This window comes from Colossoma macropomum, unplaced genomic scaffold, assembly GCF_904425465.1.
Source record: "Colossoma macropomum unplaced genomic scaffold, Colossoma_macropomum, whole genome shotgun sequence".
Taxonomy (NCBI): Eukaryota; Metazoa; Chordata; class Actinopteri; order Characiformes; family Serrasalmidae; genus Colossoma; species Colossoma macropomum.
This window is the reverse complement of record NW_023494805.1, coordinates 42,614,514-42,642,232: the sequence shown is the minus strand read 5'-3', so window position 1 is coordinate 42,642,232 and position 27,719 is coordinate 42,614,514. Positions and strand designations below refer to the sequence as shown.

At 39.9% G+C, this 27,719-nt stretch overlaps 1 protein-coding gene across 3 annotated transcripts; it reads right to left on the bottom strand.

The window, feature by feature from the left end:
- Positions 1 to 20: 20 nt before the first annotated feature.
- Positions 21 to 27,719, bottom strand: ro60 (Ro60, Y RNA binding protein). Of its 3 annotated transcripts, XM_036597083.1 has the most exons (10): positions 27,631 to 27,719; positions 19,955 to 20,554; positions 17,750 to 17,970; positions 14,896 to 15,042; positions 13,524 to 13,661; positions 11,796 to 11,912; positions 8,298 to 8,414; positions 4,330 to 4,476; positions 3,362 to 3,455; positions 21 to 148 (listed from the first exon to the last, which is right to left on the bottom strand). In XM_036597083.1, coding segments are annotated over exons 2-10 (1,572 nt in total). In that variant the 5' UTR covers positions 20,544 to 20,554; positions 27,631 to 27,719; the 3' UTR covers positions 21 to 146. The 3 variants fall into 3 exon arrangements, with proteins under 3 accessions (XP_036452976.1, XP_036452974.1, XP_036452975.1); XM_036597081.1 differs by lacking the exon at positions 21 to 148 and having other exon boundaries at positions 3,190 to 3,455; XM_036597082.1 differs by lacking the exon at positions 21 to 148 and having other exon boundaries at positions 3,190 to 3,455; positions 19,955 to 20,550; positions 27,631 to 27,674.

Sequence of the window (27,719 nt, the reverse complement as noted above, 5' to 3'; positions counted from 1 at the left end):
CTACTTTTACTGCAGTAATATTTTACCTTGGGTGTCTCTACTTTAACTCAAGTACATGGTCTGTGTACTTCGTCCACCACTGGCTGATTAGGCTGGGACTTCTACAGTAAAAGCATCTTCCAGCCTCCTGCAGCCTCCAGACTCGCTCCTTAGGACAAAGACAAAGATTTCCAACAAATGTTAATGAGACTTAGAAAATTAACTTTTATTAGATAAGTGGTAAACAGTACAGCTTTTCTCGTTTTCATTGTCAATACCAGCTACGAAGATTGACGGCGGCAGTGTGGCGTGAGCCATTTCCCAACCATATCTTTGACATGTCGCCAATGTTTATGGAGGTATAAAGCAGAATGTCTTAAGTCTCTAATGTTACAAATATATAACCAGAAGTACATTCATTTCCATCTCTTATAACCAACAGATAGTCTGTCTCTACAGGACTGTTAGATCACGTTAGCACCCACAGCTATCACCTCTACGGTTCCGTTAGCCTTTTTAAAGTCTTCCTACCAGCGTTATCATAACCAGCACCTCGTTATGACGAAGAACGAAAGAAAGCTAGTAGCCATCAGTTAGCATAAAAGGTAACTGGCGGCTAATTCCTTTCACTCCTTATTAGTAATGTCAAACTTTGGGTTTGAACTATTTCTATCGGAGGCAAAACGGCAGCAAACGTACAAAATGCAAAGCAACTTAAAGTGGAACTACAGCTTCAGGATTTCTGAATAAATCAGAGTAATCAGAAAGAGTGGTTTGGTGTGAAATGGTTCAGATGTCTTTACAGTGGTGGTGATAGGAACCAGCGGTCGCCATGACTACAACACAAATATAGACATTTTATTTACTACCCAGAACCACCAGTGAACCTACACGAGTCTTCTGAGTTTATATGGAATGTTGATGATGGAAAATAGTGGAAAATCTGAAATAATAAGTTTTATGATAATAAGGGGCAGTCGTGGGCTGGAGGTTAGGAAACCTGCCTTGCGACCGGAAGGTTTGAGCCACTGAGCCGACAGGACGTGATTGAGGTGCCCTTGAGCAAGACACCCAACAGCCAACTGCCCCACCGGGAGCTGCGGATAGGGCTGCCCAACGCTCCGGGCAAGTATGCTCCCTGCCCCCTAGGTGTGTCTTCACTAGTGTGTATGTGGTGTTTCACTGCACGGATGGGTTAGATTGCGGAGGTGAAATTTCCCCATTGTGGGAATAATAATTGTGACTTAATCTTTCTTTGGGGACTATTTTGCCTCAGCATGTATCCCTCCGCCATGAACGGGTTCTAAACCTATCATAAAACAGTGTCTCAGTCATCAGGCAGTGAATTCATAACCATTTACTGTAGGAACTTTCTGTGAGGGAGCTTTTAGAGGTGGACGTCTGGTTCCTATCACCACCACTGTGAACAGTTCTGACTCTGTAAGTTTATCTAGAACAGAGCGTTTCACACCAAACCACTCTGAACGACTCTGTTTATGATTCAGCTACAAAGAAATCTTGGAAAATCAGTGGAATTCCCCTTTAATGCATGGAAATGAACCTAACAGCAAGCTCCAGCTACAGTGCTACTATTCAGTTCATTTGTTTTCCTTCTCGTAACAACTGTTCCTCACAACGTACAGCTGTACATCGCTCATTTTTTGATGAACAGGTCAATAGTGCACCAAGAGCGTGAACTCTTACATTTTTTTTTTGTTTGTTTGTTTAAATAGACTCTAAACTGCAGCTGAAACTGAACCTAAAATTCAGTCAAAGTTATTCGGCCACACAGTATCACAACTGAGGTATTTTTTTTAAAACAAAATATTATACAAAGTGATTTACATGGGCTTTTAGGACACTGGGCTTCATCAATTGGAAGAACATTCATTATACACCAATTAGGCATAACATTATGACCACCTCCTTGTTTCTACACTCATTGTCCATTTTATCAGCTCCACTTACTATATAGGTGCACTTTGTAGTTCTACAGTTACAGACTGTAGTCCATCTGTTTCTCTGATACTTTGTTAGCCCCCTTTTACCCTGTTCTTCAGTGGTCAGGACCTCCATGGACCCCCACAGAGCAGGTACTATTTGGGTGGTGGATCACTCTCAGCACTGCAGTAACACTGACGTGGTGGTGGTGTGTTAGTGTGTGTTGTGCTGGTACGAGTGGATCAGACACAGCAGTGCTGCTGGAGTTTTTAAACACTGTGTCCACTCACTGTCCACTCTATTAGACACTCCTACCTTGTCAGTCCACCTTGTAGATGTAAAGTCAGAGACGATAGCTCATCTGCTGCTGCACAGTTTGTGTTGGTCATCCTCTAGTCCTTCATCAGTGGTCACAGGACGCTGCCCACAGGACGCTGTTGGCTGGATATTTTTGGTTGGTGGACTATTCTCAGTCCAGCAGTGACACTGAGGTATTTAAAAACTCCAGCAGCACTGCTGTGTCTGATCCACTCAGACCAGCGCAACACACACTAACACACCACCACCACGTCAGTGTTACTGCAGTGCTGAGAGTGATCCACCACCCACATAGTACCTGCTCTGTGGGGGTCCATGGAGGTCCTGACCACTGAAGAACAGGGTAAAAGGGGGCTAACAAAGTATCAGAGAAACAGATGGACTACAGTCTGTAACTGTAGAACTACAAAGTGCACCTATATAGTAAGTGGAGCTGATAAAATGGACAATGAGCGTAGAAACAAGGACATAAACATGGTCATAATGTTATGCCTGATCGGTGTATGTATGTATGTATCTGCCACAATACAAGGATAAAAAGCAATACATTTTTTGTTTGTACGTTTTAACTGACAGCATAGTGATTAGGGAACGAATACACATCAGACATAATAAAGAAAGGCCTCTATTAGCATATAGCATATCATTAAACATCTCATCAGTGGAATATACTGAGGCTTCTTCCTCAGGAGTGCACTGTATTGAGCATTTAGCTTTTTAAAATTGACACGTAATCCAATAATTCCTCTATTTTCCCCCCAATAACAAAAAAATATAAAAGTCAAACTTAGTGTTATAGCTTAGAACACCTCATCACTGAATTTGGGTGAATAAAATAACCTGTTCTAGATAATATTGACTGAAATACCAATCCAGCCCGCTGGACTTTATAAAATGTGCTGGTTATTACTTGGCCCAATCAGACGACTGAAAGATTAACTCATTTCAGCGTTTTTTTTTTTTTTTGTTGTTATTGTTATTGTTGTTTTTTGCCCATTAGGAACGTGTTGTCACCAGGGCAGGTTCAGTCCATGAAAAACTACATTTCCCACAGTGCACAGCTCTCAAATGACGTCCAGCACAAAGTTACGGATGACGTCAACGGCCCGAGAGTCAAACCCACAGATGTCCAGCATGCCTCGGTCGTCCGGATCAGCGATGGAGAGGCCATTGGTCGCCATTCCGCACACAATCAGCTTGGAAAACACACCAGTTTTCTGATGGAGGGAACACAAACATAGAACGATGAAGTTATTCTGTAGTGAATTCATGCACGTACAAGGAACTCTGGGTCTAAGAAGTTTTTCTCTAAGGGAAAAATGAATGGCGTTTTCTGAAAATCGCCGTTTTTGCGCCCTGCGCACTCTGAACCTCTGCACCTGTTTGTCATGCTTGGTCTTTGTAAAGTATTGTCACTGTGAACTGAGCATACTGAGTGTTATTTACTTATTTATTTATTTTTACTTTGTCTTTAGATTTCCCTTTTTGGTGCTGTTTGCTGATTTAGGACTCACTGTTTTGGCGTCTGACCCTGATTAGTTTGACTACTCTTTTGCCTTGCCCAATGTGATGTGGACTGTCTATCATGGCTTTGCCCTTGGCTAACTCTACTGTTATTGAAGTTCACGCTTTCATTTTTATTCTCAAGCGACTGACCAGTTCTTAGAGCATTACACCGTGCCACCCCGACGACGTCCACCTTGTTCTACTCTGTGATGTTGCTTCAAATTTCAGCTTTTCCATTCGTTCCATTATTATTATTTATTTATTTTTGCACATTTTCTAAATTCCCGTGAAAGTGATGGATGGAAAAACCACTAGTGTTAAGATTAAAATTAAACGTAGTATTATACAGTAATATAAGTAAAGTTGAAGTTACTACGTACGATGTTTTGATTTGGGCTATCAGAGTTAATCTTGGGAAATTTTACAGATACTTTATCCTGTACAAATCTCCCGGCCAAATCCTGACATGTTACAATACAGGACGTCCTCTGGTAAAACTAATCCAGCTCCAATAGGGCTTTAGATGTGCCAAGTTTATGATACAGACTTCATTTCAATATAAAGACATTTCAATAAAATATATACTTGTCTGTATGTCCTCAGCGCTTCTGCAGGATCCGTGCTTCCAAACTGTGTTTCATTACTGGTGAATATGATGAAGACATCCACGGTCTTGTCGTTCTCTGATGCCCACTCTATGGGCAGAGCGCAGTCCGTACCACCACTGAGCACCTGCAGGAAAACAAAGCATGGGTTAACATGATTAATCACACAAACACAACAGAAAATCTAAGCTACTCATCACAAACTGCATCCTCAGCTGTTAATCTTACCCAGGACATCAGAAACATCACTCAAACCACTGATACGCTGAAAATGAGTTTGGCACCTGCTGTGTTTTATAGACCAAACACAGAGTCGTGGTTTTGATAAAAGCATAATAAAGTTGAAAACTTTGTGGCTGATAGTGATCCTGATTTTGAGGGACTAAAAATGAAGACAACTCATAACACAGGCAGATGTAATGTTATATTTCTATGTTATGTTTTCATTTAGTAAACAGTGCTTTAATGACTGACAGGATTATCAGTCTTCAATGGACACACTTCTTAAATTTAAATAGACAACTTAGGCCCAGTCCCATTTCACCCCTCGCCCCTACCACTCAGCCCAGAATCAGGGTGTCCCGATTCTTGTTGAGATAGAGGGATGGGGTGAAGTGTTGGGGCTACATGACCCTCCAAACGGAGGTTTTTCAGAGACTCCAAGCAGAGAGTTATGAGAAAAAAAAGAAAAAAATGGTAAGATGGAGAACAAGAGACCAAAGAAACACACAAATGTGAGAATTTTCTCTATTAAAAATTCCGATAATCACTGTATTATCTTAGTTTAATGTTGTTTCAGTGTATTATGGTCTTTTCTTCATAACAAGCATGAAAAATTGCTAGCAGTGCTGACATCTCGGTAGTTATCCAGCTAACTTTCCTCAGGCATCAGAACTGCTGCTCCATTTAAGGTGGAACGGGAAAATTCGAACAAGAATCTGGAGAATATCTGACTTCAGCTTCATATCACTGAAGAATTAGGGGTGGGTGATAATAAATAATTGCCCCTCTCTTTAAAGGCATATGATCCCTAAATGTAACTAAAGCCCAGCAGTGAGGAGCTGAACTTTACCCTCCTCTGCTGTCACTGCAGACTGGCAGGGTCGCCTACAGAGCAGCGCTGGTAGCTGTTAATGAAGTGATGCTCTTTATTTGAGGGTCCCATTTCAGAGGGAAGATCTCAACCACTGCCCTGTAACTCAGTTCCAAGGAGCAACACTCGAAAACAAGGGGTAGGGGTTAAAATGAGAAATGGGACTGGGATTGCTATATAATAAAAAACTCTGAGTCAGGCTCTGATTAATAATACAACATTAATAATGATATTTTTGGTGGCTGCCATTGCTGGCAATAATAACACTGATAATATGCTGGTGATAAATAAAAAATAATTATATTAATAATATTAATAATGACTATATAGTTGAAGATACTGGTGGTACCATATTGTATTTAATTATATTATTTTAACAATAAAACACTTTAACAACAATAATAATATTATTATTTAGACTGCTTATACTTAATATATATTTTTAAATAATGACAATATATTTGAAAACTCCCTTCCCTTTCATAGTGGAATAATCTATCGATTACTGAAACGAATAACCGATTATTCGGATTATGAATCACTACATTACCAATTAACTTTTATGTAGTTTTTAGCTTTTAAATTTAGCTTGAGGTTGTTTTATACATTTGCTAACAAACGATGAAGACAATAAATATGAATAACATTCAAGAATTCACTGTTTCAATTAACTTTCCTGCTAATACAGAAGATAAAGAAAAAAACTATAAATAAAAATATAACAAAACTAAATCAGTTTTTCTTCAATCAAATAAAAAAAAATCTAAATTTAAATATTAAATATAAACAGTGCAGTCTGTGATCTGTGCGTTCTGCCGTCTGTCTACACTTTGCTGCAACTAAATTCTACAAATCACAGGTCTTTATTGAAAAGGAGGAAAGTCAGCATCTCTCCGTGCTCCTGTGAGAGTCTCGCTCTCCTCTCAGAGCGGATACTCCCCTCAGCAGAGAAGATGCGCTCTGATAGAGAGGATGGGAAAGTGGAGATTGTTTGTAGCAAACTTCTCTATAAACAGTTGAACGATTTTGTGTAAACGCTTCATTTCAATGGTAACCCTTTGTCCAGCTGCCCTGTATGTTCACGGAGAACTACGTCCTTTGTCAGTGGAGATAAACGTTCGCGGAGAGCAGAAACCTGTTTGTAATCGCCCTCCTGTATTCGCCAAAACTGAACGCACCGGTGGCCTCGACGTGAATTCAAAACTGTAAGCGTTATCTGGAAAGTGAACAGGGTCGCTGTGAATAACAGTTACTTGCTCCTCTGTTCCAACTCAAATAACAATTCCACAGAGCAGCATTTCGAAAAAAACAGAAAATGTTACAGCTCAGCTCAGAACACGAAGTAGGACAGAATTTAACACTAACATTAGCTAACTAATGGTATATGCGCTATTTTTACACACTATTTAGTGTGCTAGTATGCGGTTTGGGACGTGGCGTATCTTACCGAGATGAATCTTCTTCATCCTGACGAGTTTCCTCTTCAGATGCTCCAGCATGGAGGATGTGCTCCCGCGCCACCTAAGCTCGGCTTTACAAACAGCACAACTGACCACCTTTTTTTCTAAGTTTAGCTCCACACTTTTGAGGATTTTGTTCTCGAGGCTGCCATCGCGCTGTTGTTAACTCTCCAGTAAGCGGTAATGTCAAAACGTTTCTAGTGAGCGTGAAAAAGACGCGTAAAGACGTCACCAACTAAACGACTACTAAATTAGTTGCCAACTAATTTGGTCGTCGATTTTAGTCGACTAAGTCGAATCATCATTGCACCCCTACTTCACAAACTGACTTAAAACTGTCTAGAAAAAATGTCTAGAATAATTTATTTAATCTTATAAAACTCTTACAACAATCTCAACATATGAAATATTAGATATTTCACTACATTTAAGATGATTTCACTGGCCAAAATATCATCCACATGGTTTGAAGCGAGTATGTTTTTTCAGACGTGCAGTTGTGCTGACTGTGCATAAGCTTCCATTACTGACAGTCGTGTGCAAAAGTTTGGGCACCCCGGTCAAATTCCATGTTGCTGTTGATTTTCTAAAGTGAAAATAAGTCACACATCCCCTACAGAGACACACTTCTGCACATTTTAATACACAATTACTGTTTATTTACTGAATTTAACATATTTGGGGGGGGGGATAAAACATTAAATGCAGGTTGCCTGTGTAAAAGCCACATTTTATACTGTATGTTTTATTTTTTAACCAATACGTTAAACTCAAATAAATAGAAATTGCACTCTAAAATTAGCAGGAATGCCATATTTAAGTATGTTCTCTGTAGAGGGCGTGTTCACTTATTTTCACCTAGAAAATCAACAAAACATGGAATTTAACTAGGGGTATTTTTTTAAAAATATATATTTATGTGAATGATAATAATGATAATATAGTTGGTGTCTGCCTGTGATTCCTAATCAATGAAAGCAATTTTAGGGCTAAACGCTCAGCACATCAGTTACGCAGACAATGATTTTATATATATATATATATATATATATATATATATATATATATATATACATATATTTATATATATATATATATATATATAAAAATTTATATATATATATATATATATATATATATATAAATTTATATATGTATGTATATATATATATATATATATATATATATATATAAATTTATATATGTATGTATATATATATATATATATATATATATATATATAAATTTATATATGTATGTATATATATATATATATATATATATATATAAATTTATATATATATGTATGTATATATATATATATATATATATATATATATATATATATATACATATATATATATAATTTTTTCTTTTAATAGGAGAAACTGCTACCTGCACCAGCTGTGCTGTCACTTGGATCAGAGACGTGTCGTCTGAGATGACGCAGGGAACCATGGCTCCTTCAGAGAAGATCAACACTTCAGCTTCCGGCTCACTGCGCGCAATGACCTTCAACAGACAACAAGCAGATAGAGAAAGAAAGAAAGAATGTTATTAATTTACACATCTTATTATTTAAAATACAGTGTGAAAATTAATAAAGAATTAACTAAGAATTACAGTTATTACTGATGACAAAAAGCATGTATTTTTATGAATTATTTCCGACTCACAGCTCATTCAAACAAGTGGAGAAATCGTAAATGCAGATTTTAATCCATACATTTGTATGCAGAAGAGAATATATTTTATCATGAATTGAATTTGATTTGAATCTTGCTGAAAAACCCTACAGTCATTTTTGAAATCAAAAAATAGGTTAAAAGAAGTAAAAACAGGCTCCTGAGTGGCACAACCGTCTAAGTGCTGGCTCTGTCATCAGGAGGTCACGAGTTTGATCCCTGGTGATGCTACAGCCGTCTATGGCTGGGAGTCCAAGAGAGCACAGTTGTCCTCGCTCTCTCTGGGTGGGTAGGATGGCCCCCCCGTCTCCAACCATCACTCTCAATGCTTGAAAAGATGCGGTGGCGCTTCATAGGTCTAGTAGGACGCCTGTGCTAGCTTTTACCCTCCTAGTGCTGATTGTGTGATGTGATTGGGGGAGTCTTAACTAATCAAATCACGTTTCGTGGCACCTAGCCCCCCTTGTAGAATTTAAATACTATATTATATATATAAAAGAACAAAAATATATACACTGACTCTAAATATATACACATATACACAATATACACTAGTGCACTATTTCCAATGTACAGTTGTACGGTAATAAGTTATGAAATAAAACTATATGTACAGTTGTACACATTTCCGGATGTGCAGTTAGTGAGTCTGAGGTAGATAAATAGATGAGATGCAGGTACACAGGGGATAGAATACTGATATAGAAACCTTCCAGATTTAGTGGGTAGAATTAGATATGATTAAACAGGAGAGGAGGGGAAAAAATAGATTATAGTATATAGATTTAATGTAAATGAAATTCATTACAAAACTATAATCATGTAACTAGAAAAGTGCATTTCCTGAAGAAAATACAGAGTGATTGCACAGCTTAAGCTTGTTGCTAGGCCGTTGCTATGGTGTGAGGGGTGTTTACTTTTACTGAGCGGTTGTTAGGAGTTTCTGACAATGAATGGGAGTTTATGGGATGAATGTGGGATGAAAACATGACACATAGGAAATTGCGGGTCAGTGTGGCTGTGGATGAGAGTTTAAGGACCAGCCCTGAGTGAGGACATGCAGCTCGGTGGCTGTTGGGTAAACAAATAATAGAATTTATGTGGATGAAAATGAATGGGAGTCTATGGGAAGAACGAGGGATGAAAAAAAAGACAAACAGATCAGTGCGGGTCAGAACAACACTGAATTTGGGCTTGGAGGCCTGCCCTGAGATTAAGCAGAAGTACAGTAGATGGTCATGCAACTTTTGCACCCCGTCTATTTCTATGGGGAAAAAATCGTAATTTTTTAACGAAGATTGTACGAAAACCATACGTCAGATCAAAAGGCTGTATACAAGCACACCATTCCCGATCAGACTGAACTTTGTGAAGCTGGAATGGTGTCAACATCTTGAAAACTGAGGGACAAATCCAGTAGATATATAATAATAAGAGAAGAAGCAGCATAGATAACAACAGTGATTACTAATCACTAATTATCAGTAACAGTAAATAATAATACAATGCAATTTGAATGTGTAAGTCTTGATTTCTTAGGGCTGACTTCTCCTCAACCCTGAGGAGTATTTTCCCATGTTTCTCTCTTTCTGGATATGAAAACAAACAGAAAAAGGTCAGAAGTTCAAAGCATAACTTAATTACGTAATTATGTATGAATAATTATGTAATGTGAACTCAAACGTGCGGCAAAATATCAATAATAACCGTAGACTTCTAAGGGCTCACTATGTTCTATAAAAGGCTCTGTAAGAGATCAGCTGTCCCGCTTTAACAAACAACATCTAGGTGTTTATATGACGGGCAGCGTCAGTGCGGCAGCTGGAGGAATACTGCTGACGAGGTTCTGCGCATGCCGTCAGAGCGGGAACACGCTAGGAATGTGTCCGGAGGCCGAAACACAAGCCAACATGAACAGTATAGACCCAGTCAGATACTGTTTCAGCCTAAACCCAAATGACAGAACAATGAACTAAACCAAATCATTTTCAATACTGATAATGTACATCGGATTATTAATACACTTAGATATGCTGTTTTCTCTTTCTACTCAGTTTATATTACATTTATATTATAAACGATTTGGGGAAGGTATCTAATTTTGATTGCAATTTAAATTGTGATTATTTTCTATAAATTAATTTTGAGAGCTGTTTTTTTAGCAAGAAAACCAGAATGTCCACTTTTTCTGGTTTGAGGCTTAAACCCCTGAACGTAGTGAGCCAAGCTGTGGTTGTGATGTCACAACACGTGGAGGTGTGGTTGCCTCTGATTGGTCTAACTCTACAGGCAGTATACAAATGTGTTATTAGGTCAAATTTCCCCTCTTAAAACGTCACACCATGTCTTTGATAATTTAACAAATTCTGATCATTTTAATAAATTGCAGCTCTCGTGATTTCAAAACTGCATTTTCTTAAATTGCGATTTCGATATAAAACCAATTAATCATTCAGCCCTAATTATAGAATCGTACTGAATCACACTTTCATTCAGTTTACACTTCAGTCTTAAAAAAGATTTTTCTATAACAGTTCTTTAGTAAAGAATGGTTTGCATGGTGAAATGGTTCTTCAGATTGATGGAAAATGTGTTATATAAGGTTCTATATAGAACTTTTTTGAAAAAGGTTCTACATAGCACCAAAAAGCGTTCTTCTAATGTTACAATGTCAAGCTTGTAACCGTCTTTGGGTCTATATGGAACCATTTCAAAAACAACACAATCTACATCAATCTGAAGAACCATATCACCATGCGAAGAACCATTTAAGCATGAAAAGGTTCTATATAGAATAGAATCATTCCTTTTAGTAAAGAACCCTTGAAGTCAGTTTTTAAGGGTGTATCTTTTGTCTTTTTTCAGTTTCGGTGTCGGAAAATGACAAATGTGGCAAAAATGTAATGGACGGTTTTAAATCACAGTGTTTTGCTATTGCTGATACACATTTAAGGTATTTTTGATAAAATGATGATGCCGATTATGATGATGAAGCATTTTGTTTTGTTCAGGATCCTGAATAATCTTCAAAACGCGAATAATATTGATGGCTAATTACTGATATCAAATGAAATGAGCAAATCCACTGTGAAGAACGTGTCTGGCCACATCACCCAGCCCTGTTTCATCAGGGAGGGGTAAAGCAGCTGAATGTGGTGTAAGAGGTGAAGAGAGTGGACGTCAGTGAACGGGCTGGTGCTAATCTTACCATGCTCATCGCTGCAGCTACGGCGATGGTGCTGACGGAGCTTCCGAGAGCCAGACTGCTGAGAGACGCGCTCACATCCACTCCCACCACAAACCGCTTCCCCGTGGGTTCCACGTTCTGCCACCAGAGATTTGACACAGAGAGCGAGGCACATGAGACGAGACACAGTCAGTACAGCACTGAGAGAACTGTTCTGTGTGGAAATGAGGTGGAGAACAGTGAGTGAGGGGGGCAGAGAACATTAATCAGCAACTCAGTCATCACCACTGATGACTTGGACTGATATTCTGATCTGGAGATTAAATAATTTCCCTCAGACATTTGGAGTTGTTTGCCCACTAACTACACCTAAACCTATTGGGTGCACCTACCTTGTATCTACAATCATTGTCCACTTTATCAGCTCCACTGACCGTATAGTTTCACTCTGTAGTTCTACAGTTACTGTAGTCCATCTGTTTCTCTGATACTTTGTCACCCCATTCTTCAATGGTCAGGACCCTCACAGAGCAGGTACTATTTGGGTGGTGGCTCATTCTCAGCACTGCAGTAACACTGATGTGGTGGTGTGTTAGTGTGTGTTGTGCTGGTGCGAGTGGATCAGACACAGCAGTGCTGCTGAAGTCTTTAAACACTGTGTCCATTCCCTGTCCACTCTATTAGACACTCCTGCCTTGTCGGTCCACCTTGTAGATGTAAAGTCAGAGACGAAAGCTCATCTGCTGCTGCACAGTTTGTGTTGGTCATCCTCTAGTCCTTCATCAGTGGTCACAGGACGCTGTTGGCTGGGTGTTTTTGGTTCTCAGTCCAGCAGCGACACTGAGGTGTTTAAAAACCTTAGCAGCACTGCTGTGTCTGATCCACTCGCACAAGCGCAACACACACTAACACACCACCACCACGTCAGCGTCATTGCAGTACGCTGCAGTTCTTCCTTTAAAATTATTGTAATGCGCTGCACTGCGGTAACGAAGTTTGCTAAAGTTTCAGAGCCTTTCTTCTCTGATTAGACCTACAGCTTCATTTACAGACCACATTTAGTCCAGACTGCAGCCATAAAGCTGAAACTAACACAGTGAACCGCTGATTTTGGCAAAACCAAAACCAAAACCAAAACAAAACCAAATCCCATTGCGCTGATGCATTTCGCTCTGACCAGCGTGAACATGCACACGCCCTAAATCCTCTGGCGGGAGATTTATACGCATTTAAGGGGCTGAAGGAACGTACTGCTGTGTAACGTGTTCATTGCTGTGCTATATGTCATTATACTCGGTATTGTGTGTGTTATACCATTGCATGTGATGAGATTGTACCTAGAACATTCTGTTCTAACTATTTCTGTTTACCCCTACATGGTCATGTCTGTCACACCAGTCACTTGTCATGTATAGGCTGGGCCTAATTTGGCATCAGTCCAGCCTATATAATCGTGATCGTCCATTGTTTAATGGACCTCAGGGTCATCCCTAATTTCTCAGAATGGATCGGCAGCAAAATGCTTGGTACTAATTGGTACTAATGGAATTAACTGCTCTATGCAGTTGTATTTTTCATATTCTGAATCATTTGTGAATATTTCGGCCCTCAGGTATTTTGATATCTGGCCTTCTTCTGAAAAAAGTCTGGACACCCTGCTGTAGCCCTAAACTTTCTGGTCGTACTTCACTGATTTGAGTATGTACTGCGTGATTATAAGCCTGTATGTTTAGCTGTTGTGGTACTCACTGAGAGACTTTTGCAGAAGGCACTGTCCAGCGCGTGAACGATGTCTCTGTTCGGCTCCCATTTTCGCTTGCCTCGCTTCCCGTGACCTTGCTTGTAGTTTTCAGAGGCGACCAGGACGCTGAAGGGGTGCGTTTTAGCCTGAAGAGAAGTGGACAGTGTTTAGTTACGAACACCTAAAATCAGAGCTTCATATTTTAAGAAATGTGCAAATACTATGTATGCAACTACAGTAACACTAGGAAGGCATATGGGAAATGTGGGCCGATGCCTGATAGTTCTGATGTACATATCTAATGATATTGATACATAAACATATTGTAAGATGTGGAAAGTGGGACCAACTGGATTAGCATTACAGAGAACTACACCAACTTTATCAAGTACAACTACTTTGTATCTCCACTCACTGTCCACTTTATCAGCTCCATTGACCGTATAGTTTCACTCTGTAGTTCTACAGTTACAGACTGTAGTCCATCTGTTTCTCTGCATACTCTGTTACCCTGTTCTTCAGTGGTCAGGACCCCCATGGACCCCCACAGAGCAGTTGTTATTTGGGTGGTGGATCATTCTCAGCACTGCAGTAACACTGACGTGGTGGTGGTGTGTTCGTGTGTGTTGTGCTGGTTTGAGTGGATCAGACACAGCAGTGCTGCTGGAGTTTATAAACACCTCAGTGTCGCTGCTGGACTGAGAACCAAAAATATCCAGCCAACAGCGTCCTGTGGGCAGCGTCCTGTGACCACTGATGAAGGACTAGAAGATGACCAACACAAACTGTGCAGCAGCAGATGAGCTATCGTCTCTGACTTTACTTCTACAAGGTGGACCGACAAGGTAGGAGTGTCTAATAGAGTGGACAGTGAGTGGACACGGTGTTTAAAGACTCCAGCAGCACTGCTGTGTCTGATCCACTCACACCAGCACAACACACACTAACACACCACCACCACGTCAGTGTTACTGCAGTGCTGAGAATGATCCACCACCCAAATAGTACCTGCTCTGTGAGGGTCCATGGGGGTCCTGACCACTGAAGAACAGGGTAAAAGGGGGCTAACAAAGTATCAGAGAAACAGATGGACTACAGTCTGTAACTGTAGAACTACAAAGTGCACCTATAGAGTAAGTGGAGCTGATAAAATGGACAATGAGTGTAGAAACAAGGAGGTGGTCATAATGTTATGCCTGACTGGTGAATTCTTAGAAAATAGTTAAGAAAAAAAGAAGAAGTTATTTGAAGAAGAGGATTTTTTGGGGGTCCCGACTTTTTTCTTAAGAATAAGGTGAAGAAAAAATTCAGAAGATTTTCTTTCTTAAGACACTTTGGTGAATCCGGCCCCTGAAGACTGACGAAGGTCCATAATCACACCTTGGTCAGAGCTTGGTCATCCTGAATCCTCTCACAAACAGCCACGACCTCCGGACTGCCCGGCACCAGAACCTTATCTGCAGTCATTTTACCCAAGTGCCTCATCAGAGCAGCCACTGGCATCTCCTTCAGCAAAGCTTTCCACACCTGAAACAGTGAGGAGATATCAGGGATAAAGAACCGTTCTCAGACGGACCACCTCACATCGCACCTCTCCTAACTCTCAGAACACATGAGGAACGCAGCAGCTGGTTCTGACCGGCTGGTTCTAGAGGTACCATGTTAGATGCCATGTCAGTGTGAAACCACAGTTTAGTGCTAAACACAGCATCTTTTTCATTTTTAAGTCAGTTTCAACTACACACTTTAAAAAGATGGTGTTTTAAGGGTTCTTTAGTGAAGAAAATGGTTCTATAGGACCATGAACCCTCACAGAACCCTTTGCATGATTAAACGGTTCTTTGCATAATGAAAGGTTTCTTTAGTTTGATGGAAAATGTGAATGAATGTGCTATAGATGATTTTATACAGAACTTCTTCAAAAAGGGTTCCAGATAGCACCCAAAAGGGTTCTTCTATTGTATACAAGCTTGACATCATAACAACAGAAGAACTCTTTTGGGTGCTATATAGAACCATTTTCGAAAAGGTCTGTCTGAACCATTTCATGATGCAAAGAACCCTTTAATCATGGTTCTATATAGATGGTAAAATGTTTCTTTAGATTGATGGTGAATGTGTTGTATATGGTCCTATATAGCACCAAAAAGGGTTCTGCTATTGTTGTCAAGCTTGCTATATATATATATATATATATATATATATGATAGAAGAACCCTTTTTGTGGTGCTATACAGAACCGTTTTCACAAAAGTTCTATACAGAACAACTTAGAACACATTCTCCATGAAGCTGAAGAGCCATTTCACCATGATAAGGACCAGTTAAGCATGCAAACAGTTCTACATACCATACAGAGGTTTATACAATGGTTCTAAACAGAACCTTATCTTTTATTAAAGGACCCTAGAGGATTTAAGAGGGTACTTTGAAACGACCTGACAGATGAGAGCTACGTGTTTAAATCTAAGAAATTATCTGCAGACTCTTAATGTACACATTTAAAAAAGATGGTTCTTCAAGGGTTCTTTAGTAAACAAAAGAGTTCTCCATAGAACCACAAACACTCAAAGAACGCTTTGCATGATTAAGGAGTTCTTTGCATAGTGAAAGGATTCTTCAGATGGAGATGGAGAATGTGCTGTAGATGGTATCTAGAACCTTTTCTACACACACACACACACACACACACACATACACACACATACACACACACACACACATATATATATATATATATATATATATAAAATCCTATATAGCTCCAAAAAGGGTTCTTCTATTGGTACCACCTCGACATTGTAACATTAGAAGAGCCCTTTTCAAAAAGATGCTGTATAAAACCATCTACAGCACATTCCTTGAACCCTTGAAGAACCACCATTTTTAAGAGTGCAGCACTATTTTGGACTCATGCTGTTTAAACAGGCAGCTGATTTAAAACTGAAAACACTGAAATACCAGTTTGGTCCTTTAAAGAGCCAATAAGTTTATGTATGCAGTGATTTTGTCTGATAGAAAGTTCTGGAAATGTGTTACTGTGTTAGATGTGTTTATTTACCCCTCACAGTCCATTTAAATCAGCTCTAAAGTGCCATCAAATAAATAAACCAAATAAAGTGCTACACTGATAGTAAGAGTCTACTTAGCACAATGACTCCTGTATAATTATGCTGTGATATTTTGGTTCATTACAGTCGCTCAGTTATATTAGTGATGTAGGTGCAGTGTTGTCCCTGCCTTTAATGCAACAAGCTTGACATCGTAACAATAGAAGAACCCTTTTTGGGTGCTATATACTACCCTTTTCAGAAAGGTTCTATATATAACCATCTATAGCACCCTCATGCCAAAGTGTTCATGGTTGTATAAAGAACCATTTTCTTTACTCAAGAACCATCATTTTTAACAGTGTAGCACCTTACTGCAAACGTGTTAGTGTGTTAGATGTGTTTATTTACCCCTCACAGTCCATTTAAATCAGCTCTAAAGTGCCATCAAATAAATAATAGTCTATTTAGCACAATGACTCATGAATAATTATGCTGTGATGTTTTGGCTCAGTTATATTAGTGATGTAGGTGCAATATTGTCACTCCCTTTAATGCAGAGTGCCAGAGTTCCGGCTCTCGGGTTCTGTGTTATTGGGTTAAATTTCAGACTCATTAAGACAACATTATACGATATAATTAACCCGCAGCTCTCATTTAAAAACTCTTTTTGTGCTGTATTTGAGCACAGCTGTTACACCTGAACCAAAACATCACAGCATAGTTATACATAACTCAGTGCCGAACAGCCTCTTACTGTCAACGCAGCACTTTGATTCCATTTCAATTCAATTCAAGCTGATTTAACATTTGACACTCATAGAACCCTCTACACGGATCATGAAAGTGTTCTTCTGATTGATGGAGAATGTGCTATAGATGGGTTCTTCTACTGTAACAAACTTGACATCGTAACAATAAAAGAACCCTTTTCGAAAAGGTTCTACATAGAACCATCTATGAGGAGCCATTTTCTTTACTAAAGAGCCACTGAAGATCCTTTTTAATCTTTTTTAGAGTGTATATAATGTTTTTAGAGAGCATTTATATGATGAAGTGTTTCCATATATGGAATATTGTCCCTAACCTGTATAAACCAATAACTTTCTGTGGTTTAAAGCTTAAGCTGAGCCTGAACAGTAAGGAACGTGTGTGCGCTGCAACCTTATGACGGCGATTCTGACCTCTTTGGACTTCAGATGGTTGGTCAGTATCTGCTCCCTCTCCAGCCTGTGCTCCTCTATCAGGTGAACCACTTCCTGCTCATCAGTCGAGTGCTTGGCCTTCTCCACGGCCTCCAGGTACGTGAACACCTTCAGAAGCTCCTCCGAGTTCTCCTTCTCCGCGTACGTCTCCTGGACCACCTTCCAGCCCTTCGTCAGGTATTTGCTAATCAGCTCAATAGCTGAGAAACACAAAATAAAGCAGGAAAAATGTAAACAGCTTACAACTAGGGGTAGAGCTAACATACACACATACTTTTGTGTGTGTGTGTGTGTGTGTGTGTGTGTGTGTGTGTGTGTGTGTGTATATATATACACACATATATATATTACACTTGAAAAACATGTTAGGGTTACAATTAATTTATATTTTACAATGAAACAATACGTTATTTTAACAATTACACCTTCTTGAGCCTCAATTTAGCAATATTGGTTTTTAAATCAATTATCTAGAACTCCAAGCACCACAGAAGAGCTCGTCCCCACAGTCATGTGTGAAGGCTGAGGACATATTTTGAAGAAAAAAACGTTTTTCTGCAATTTTAACTACAATAATCTATAAATGACTATGAAATATGATTTAAATAACATAAAGAAAACAAATGGCAAATAAATATTATAAAATATATAATGAAAGTTGTTGTCCCCAGGAGTCGTGTCACTGGTGTTACTGCGTAACAAAAAATCTCTTATTTTGAAATAAAAGTCACACTGATGACATCACTCGACTTCCTTTTACCTGTTTTCTGAGGATCTATGAAGAAAAGCACATGGTGAGTCCACTGTGTCTTTCAGTTATCAGAGATTTTCTCATTTAGCTCATGATTTTATTATGATACAGAATATTATGAGCTCATTACCTTTTTTATGTGTAACACCAATGAGGATCAGTAACACCAGTGACTCCCACAGACAGACAGAAAAGTGTACATTTATATATATATATATATATATATATATATATATATATATATATATACACAGAGCTTTGTATCTCCAAAAAGGTAACTTTACAGGAGAAGGAAAAATGTTCTCAACTTTTAATAGAAGTAAATGGATATTTTTTTTTTTTCCCCGAGTCATTTTGGACCATTTCTGTTGGTCCATTCATCATAAAAATTCTGACACAACATAAAGGGAGATTGCCTTCTTCAAATTATGTCAAAAAATGGAAATACAAAGTTTTGTCCTGACAGCAACGATATATACACAAATAGATACAGCGCCAGAGTGCAGTTAAATTTTCCCAAATAAAACTAAATTATTAATCAAAATTTCACTCTTTCAAATATTTCTAATTTTAATCATTTGGAAAAAAATATTTGTAATCTAGGTGTCGCTATCAATTATTTTAGCAATCAAGTGATCTACAATCGATTCTGTCACTCTCTTGAACGCTGAATGCAGTGTGCCAGACTGCCAGCTCACAACCTCTGTTATTAGGCTGAATTTCCCAAATTAAGACTCGTTAAGACAACATTAAATATAGGATACAATTTAAACAGCGGCTCTTACAATTTAAAAACAACACTCATTTAAACTGCTGCAGATTTTGATATAAAAACAATCAATCAGCCCCAACTGTGTTATATTAATTTTTATTCCTTCAACTCTTTTAACTCATTCATTGTTCAGTTATTAATCTTACTTATTATTTTTTATTATTATTATTTTTGATTATTAATCTAACTTATTATTTAAGGACATATGGAAGCCCATTTGGAGGAGGAAAAAACTGCCCTGTTTCTGGCAGTAAGTCAAAATGTACACTTAAGTATTTCTAAACAATGACTTATATTCTAGAAATATTCTTTCTGCATCTCAGAATAAGATATTAAGTTATGTTTTTGAAATACTGACTTCTGTTCTCCAAATATTGATTCAGTATTTCACAAAAAGGAGTTATATTCTCAAATTACTCACTTATATTCTTAAAATATTGACTTAACCTCTCAAAATACTGACTAATATATTAGTATCTCAAAATTTCAATGTGAGTTATTAACTCTCAAGAACGTAACTAATTAATTTGGCATAATAAAACATTATTTAACATATTAAAATCATCTTAAATCTAGTCAATATATCTATTAGTTCTCATTAAATATGATCTCATATTATACTACTGTAAGAACTCTGTAAGGTAATATTTAAGGTTCTCACAGTCGTTGGCCGGCTTCATGTGTGACAGTCTGAAGAGGTCCTGGTGGGACCAGCCGGCCCTGTGCTTGCACCTGGTGACCGTATGCGCGAGGCTGAGGGCATCCTGGCCGTTGTACCAATCAGAGACGGCCCTGCGCAGGCCACGCCCCCACATGCCGCAGCGCAGGCCGTCCTTCAGCTCTTTCTTGTACTGAATAAAGGTGAAGAGCTGCCCGGGGGCTTTGCACAGCTCCTGCAGGGCGCGGAAGGCCGCCTGCTTGGCCGGGGCGTCCGAGTACTGCGTGCAGATGGCCAGCGCGAACAGCGCGGGGTTCGGCCGCACCGTTTTACCCTCCAGGCTCAGACGCTTCACCTCCTCCACCACCTCCTGGCCCCGGCCGGCCTGCACCAGCTCCATCAGGGCCAGCGCGCTCTCCAGCCCCAGCGCGCGCTCCCTCGTGCTGTAGGTGGCGCTCTCAGAGCCGTAGCAGAGGAATCGGCGCAGACGCAGCGACTCCGTCACCGCCCACGGATGGCCGGCATCTTCTGGCCTCGCCGGACTCTGATCCTGAGCGTTCGACTGCTGCTCCGCAGGAGATGACTGCTCCATAGCAACACTTCCTTTAGACAAAAAAACAAGGGGAGAGTAGAATTAGGCTTCGATAATAGACTTTAAATAGGCTGCCCATGTTGTGAAAGGGCTGGATCCAACAAGGAAAGGACAAAAATAAATAAGATAATCCTTTATTAGTCCCACATTACTGTATATATATATTTATAGTTATATTACATATTATATTATATTTTTTCAAAAGTTTTGCTTTAAAGAGTAACTACACCCCAATATTTTCAGTGAACTTCACCCTGGCTCATCTTTGAAAAATGAAAAATGTTCAAAAATATGCTGGGCACGCTGGGAGGGGCCCTGCAATGATGTACGGGTTTGGAGGGGGGGCTGCGAGGGAAACTGGGTGGGCTGGGCTACTGTGTTTTTAGAGATAGCGTACGTTAGCTACCAGAAAATATGGAGAGAGACAGAATCAAACGGCACTTTTGTAACAGAGAGGTTTTACGAGGCTGAAGATTTTTCTCTAGGGAAAGGAGTTTCTGATCAGGCAGTTCGTCTTGAGCCTTAACAGTATGAGCCGCTGACTCAAGCCGCCGAAGAGTCAACGTAGTGCCAGAAAATGAGTAGCAGCGAGCGGCAGAGGAGACTGAATGGTAGAACATTCCCTAAAACCGTGACAGCTCGCTTCTAATCATCTGTTCAGCAGGTCCATATTCGATTTAACCCGAGTCCTGATTTATTAGATGCACTGAATTCTGAATAAATAAAGTGACTGTCAGCCAGGATTTGCTGCAGTGGCCCTAAATCCTTACGTTCTGCAAGCTGCTCATTGCTCTTATCAGCAGCTTTATGGAGACTTGCAAGATTCCTCACTTAATCTGTCCACAAGGTCACCTAATCTTACGTTGAACGTGATCAATAAATGTGCTAATCATAACAACTTTGTGAGGAGGTGCTGGGGTTGTGGTTCTCTCCGCGCTCTCGACGGTAACATCGGTGGACTGATTTGCATAATGTGACACGTACGACTTTGGTACGAAGACTCGTCTTGCACACCTATGGCAGAGTTGAACCAGAGGGGGCGCTGCAGAGGCGGAACTGACCATGATAAATATGATATTTTTACAGTTTAGAAAGACGCATTTACATTTCAAGCAAGGCTGGTATATTTTATTATTCTAGAACAGTGCATTTCAAAAAAAGGTCTTAGGGTGTCGTTACTCTTTACGCACAGCGCTAATACTTGTTATGCAGTGACATGCACTGATCATGACTTCTTATAGGAGATTCTGATTCTTTAAAGCCAAATTAGCCAAAAAATCGGCTTTTTTTAAAACTGAAGCTCACACTATGGACAAAATGAATACCCTCACACACTCCCAGTACTTTCTATCGGCCAAAATCACAACACTTTTAAATTAAACACATTTAAATTAAAAAATAAAGAGCTACACTGGAAGTAGGAGGCGACTGGCTATTCAGCACAATGGGCTGAGTTTAATTATACTCCATTTGATATTTTGCTGAAAGACTAGAAATCTGCACAGCTGTGAAACTGAAACCCCCAACCGACCAGACTGGTTCTGCTCCATCTGAAACCCGAACCCGACCTGAACCCGCACGCATGCACCGATACAGACGTATTACATTGAGGGTAAAAAGAAAGCGCACCCTCCTTCAATTCTGCTTTTATTTATTATATCCTAAATAACAACTGTGTCCTCAGGTCCTTAACAACTTTTATTTATTTATTATTATTTTTTTAATTTAACAAAAATAACCTCATGTGACAAAAACAGCCCAGACTTCAATATATAGTCAATTTTCCCCAAAAGTAAACCAACACTCAGGAACCAGAGCTGCTTCCCAATTCAGGGGCTGCGTCCTGCGGAGGCTGCATCTGAAGGCCGACTGCGCCACAGCGGCGCGACTAGACATCTTGAAGTTTCCTTCATACGCGGCCGAGAAATGTGTTTCTCCATCATTAAAGAACTTTAAAAGAACTTGACAGGAGCGGCGTTTCGTGATGCAGCCCTAAGGGTGGGAACAGCGGTGCTGTGACGCAAACAGGAAATCCGCCGTAGAGCAGACCGTATCATTTCGGTTCAGCCTTCGCGGCTCTACACAGCCTTATTTTCCCACCTGAGCTGTGTCCCAATTCAGGGGCTGCGTCCTTCGAAGGATGTGGTCTATGAAAGTGTGTCCGTCTCAAGGATGCAGCCCCTAAACTGGGACACAGCTCAGGTGGTAAAATAAGCGCACCCTTCCTACTTCCACAATCAACACAGTGATCAGCAGCCAGGTGTTACCAATCAAATGCACAAGATTAGTTAATGATTAAGAAGTGTGACTGATTCTATAAAAGCAGAACGTCTGCCAGGTCGGTGTTCCGGATCACTCAGGTGTGTCCACATCCTGCCAAGAAGAAAGGACATCAGTCATGGCTGAGGGCCCATGTGTCAAACACAAGGCCCGAGGGCCACATCAGGCCCGCCACACAATCCTATCCGGCCCGCAAAGGTATTTTAATGTTCCATTAGTTGGTTTCACAATGTGCTGCACTACAGTCCCCAGCATGCACTGCAACGTAATGTGTTCTCTGACTCTCCTACCCCAACAACAGCCTACGGGACAGCGGTTACACCTCAATTCTACACCAGTCTTTTCAACAAACACACTGACTGCATTTCAGCTGCAGCTCAGCCAATATAAACACTTAACCTCAGCTCAGCAGCTCAGAAACTGAGCCCAAGTCTTAATGAACAGGTAATGTCAGGTGTCTAATTCAAGCAGACAGGTAGGTCTAAAAGACTGAGCTCCTGGAGACGTTTACATTTTGGATATTTCAAGTATTTATGTAATATTTCAAGGTCAATTATAAGTGTCTATTTTACTGCTGAGGTTTTTGCACATTATGAATAAACAATGGTCAGTTCAGGTTACAGCACAGCATTAATTAAAAACGAAATAAAAACATTATTTCCTCTGGCTCACGGATTATGTTGCGATTTTTTAATACGGCCCCTTTAGTGGTTGAGTTTGACAGGTTGAGCTTAGGGTTATGAGGTCATCTCCATCTGAAAGTCACCATGCTACAGTGAAGACTGTTAACAGCTGACAGTCTTCCAAATAGTGGGTGACCCCAGCAAATTCAATCCAAGGTAGGGCTGAACGATTTGGGCTAAATACAACCCCATTTCCAAAAAAGTTGGGACGCTGTGCAGAATGTAAATAAAAATGCAATGATATGCAAATCATGTAAACCATATTTTTAATGGAAAATACTACAAAGACAACATATCAAATGTTGAAACTTTTGTTGACGCATTTGTGGATGCAGTGATGAACTGTGTTCACCTTGGTTTTCAGAAGTGTTTCTGAGCCCATGCAGTGATTTCCACTACAGAATCATGTCTGTTTTTAATGCAGTGCTGTCTGAGGGCCCAAAGATCATGGCCAGCAAATACTGGTTTTTGGCCTCGTCCCTTACATACAGAGATTTCTCCAGACTCTCTGAGTCTTTTAATGATATTATGTACCGTAGATGATGAAAAGCAGAAGTTCTTTGCTGTTTTAAGTTGAGAAAAGTTATTCTTGAATTGTTGCACTATTTGATCACATAGTCTTTCACAGAGTGGTGAACCCCTCCTCATCTTTACTTCTGAAAGACTCCGCCTCTCTGAGATGCTCTTTTATACCCAATCATGTTACTGACCTGTTGTCAATCAACCACCAGGTGTTTTTTTAGCATAACACAACTTTACCAGCCTTTTGTTCCCCCGTCCCGACTTTTTTGGAACGTGTTGTTGGCATCAAATTCAAAATGGGCAAATTTATCTGATTTGTTGTCTTTGTACTATTTTCAATGAAATATAGGGTTTAAATAATTTGCACATCATTGCATTTTGTTTTTATTTACATTCTGCACAGCGTCCCAACTTTTTTGGAAATGGGGCTGTATTTAATTGCAATTTTTCTGACTAACATTGCGATTATTTTCTATAAATGAGGTTTGGGCCTGTTATTTTGGCCAAGAAGATCAGAATATCCACCTTTTCTGGTTGAGCCTTGACCCCTCAATGTAGTGAGTCAGACTGCCAGTAAGTTGTGGTTTGCGATGTCACAACACATGGAGGTTTGGTTGGATCTGACTCATCTACAGGCAGTTCACAAGCTGTGTGTTCCTTTCCCTTAAAGCTTAAGACGTTTTTGATAATGTAGGCTATTATTTAAAAAACTGCAGCTATATGCACTCTGTGAAAATGTGATTTTAATATAAAACCAATTCATCTTTCAGCCCTAGTCAGACTGTTAACATAATTATATATTTTAGATATAAAGAGATATAAAAAAATATAGAGATATAAGAAAAAAGAGAAATAAAGAAAAAATTAATAGAGATATTGGTGAATGAGGATTAGGTAGGAAGATATTGGTTAGTTAGGAGATTTAAAAATGTATAGACATGTGAATATAAGGATTTATACTTTATAAATATAAATATAAAGCTCAGAAATTAAAATAAAAACCCAAAAGCTACATTATGTGACCTGCAGGCCTCTGTAAGCACATCACATGTTTATTAAGGGTGTAACGATTCTGAAATGGAGACTGAAACTGCGATACAAACACTTTTTTTGCTTATTCACCCCAAACAACCAAAGTTTGAACTGAACGTTGGATTTGGAGAATCGTCACACCTCTAATGTTCATGATGCTCCAATTAGAGAAAGACTGAACACAAACGGCTTTCATGACTTGAAAAACTCTCTCCAAAAGGAACGTGGCAGGTACGCAAAACTGCATCTGAACAAATCGCAGAGGTTCTGGAACAACATCCTCTGGACTGATGAGACCGACGTGGAGATAAACCAAACACAGTGTATCACCACAAACACCTCATGATGACCTGCAGTCACTGTCTGGGTTTACATGCAAAGACTTTTGCCAATCTGATTGAATTCATTCTGATTACAGATTAAGACTGAGGTGTTTATTATCACTCTACTCAACAATCTGATGAAAATCTCTGTTTACATGCTCACTACAAATAATCCGATCTAAAATTACATGCAAGCGTACAGAACCGCTTAGTGTTGACGTTACCATAACAACCAGCATCACGTGAGTCCAGTCAGAGTGAGATGAGCAGCAGTGAGCAGCGCTTGTGTTTTTAATTCCTTTAAAATGATGTCAGACTCAGGAAAACGTCCTTCACATGTCCTTATTAAAGAAGGCCGAGAGGAGGACGTCGTGTTCTGAGACACATAAGCTGGACGTCCGTCCCACCGCCGTCTTTTAAAGATCAGAGCATAAACTTCGTCTCCTCTGCAGACCAGTTTCTGCTCCGCCATGTTGAACGGTATAAACTTTCACTACGACGTGACGAACATGATCAGAACGGACTTAAACTTTCCGATAGGGAATGTAATCAGATACAGGCGTTTACACGGATATTATTCTTCTATTTAACGGATCATTTACAGGATTACCCACCTTGAACAGTCGGATAGAAACGGTATTCAGAATGGCCTCAATCAGACTAGACTATTCCGACTGAGGTGTTTACATGGACGTATTCTGTTCTGGTTGAGCTATTAGTCGGATTATTAACGGAATATTAGGCTGCATGTAAACGTGGCTATTGAGACAGTGATGAACTCCACTTTATATAGAATATTCCTGAGACCAATGTGCCGCCATCTGTCCCGCAGCTTAGGCCAGGCCAAAACTGGGTCATGCAACAGGAAGTTGGGCCTCACTCTCAAATGTCTCCCTAAGTTTGTTCTTAAATGTGTTCCTGAGAAAGATCCTCAGAAAAAGTCTACGTCAGATTCATGACCTGTTCTTAAAGTGCAGAACTGTTCTCACCTTTGTGCCCTTGAGTGTGTGTAGATTCTGTTCTTACCTAAGAACAAATCCTAAGTTTTAAACACCTCAGTGCCGCTGCTGGACTGAGAATAGTCCACCAACCAAACATATCCAGCCAACAGCGTCCTGTGGGCAGCGTCCTGTGACCACTGATGAAGGACTCGAGGATGACCAACACAAACTGTGCAGCAGCAGATGAGCTATCGTCTCTGACTTTACATCTACAAGGTGGGTCGACAAGGTAGGAGTGTCTAATAGAGTGGACAGTGAGTGGACACAGTGTTTAAAACTCCAGCAGCACTGCTGTGTCTGATCCACTCAGACCAGCACTAACACACACTAACACACCATCAGTGTTACTGCAGTGCTGAGAATGACCCACCACCCAAATAGTACCTGCTCTGTGAGGGTCCATGGGGGTCCTGACCACTGAAGAACAGGGTAATAGGGGGCTAACAAAGTATCAGAGAAACAGATGGACTACAGTCTGTAACTGTAGAACTACAAAGTGCACCTATATAGTAAGTGGAGCTGATAAAATGGACAATGAGCGTAGAAACAAGGAGGTGGCCATAACGTTATGCCTGATCGGTGTATATATATATATATATAGCTCTTTGCAGGTGGAAAAACAATACAGATCCCTAAGTTACATCATTTGTTTGGTCAGCTGGAAGGAAGCTTCCCACATCCTAAATCCAAACCTAAGGAAGCAGAAATGAGAATAAGGAGATTTTATCTGACTCATATTAGTCTCACAGGTCGTTATGTATCTGCTCACACACCCCGAATCACAGGGATTAGAGAAATAAACGATTTGTTGCTGTCTTTTGTTAGAAAATACAGTCAAGTCAGCAAGATAACACAGAGGAGCTAACCTAGCTAAGTCTGAACGTTAGCTAGCACCCAAAGTTAGCCTAGTTTGTAGCCAAACTTGGGCTATCTAGTACAAATAATGACATTCAACACAGCACATAGAACAATCTTTACATTGGACATGATCTACAAGGGTCCAGTCAAAAACACCGGCTGTCAAAACCGCCAGGTTGAGTTCAGAAGAGACAGGCTAGCCGGTTAGCGTTCCTGCAGCTTTAGCTTAGCGGTTAATCACTCCTGAATCAGCGCTGGATGCTGAAAGAGACGGAGCCGCGATAAAAGCCACTAAAACATCGTTTTCCCGGGCGAGTCGGCAGCTGAACATTTACACTACAAGCGAGTCTACAAGTTTTAAGTCCAAACCCACAGCGTAGCTGCTTACCAAGGCTGTGTGCCAAGCCGAGCCGTGACAAACCTCTCCAAAATTTTCCAAGTGTTCCCTACTTAGGAAGGAGCAAAGCTAAATCCGAG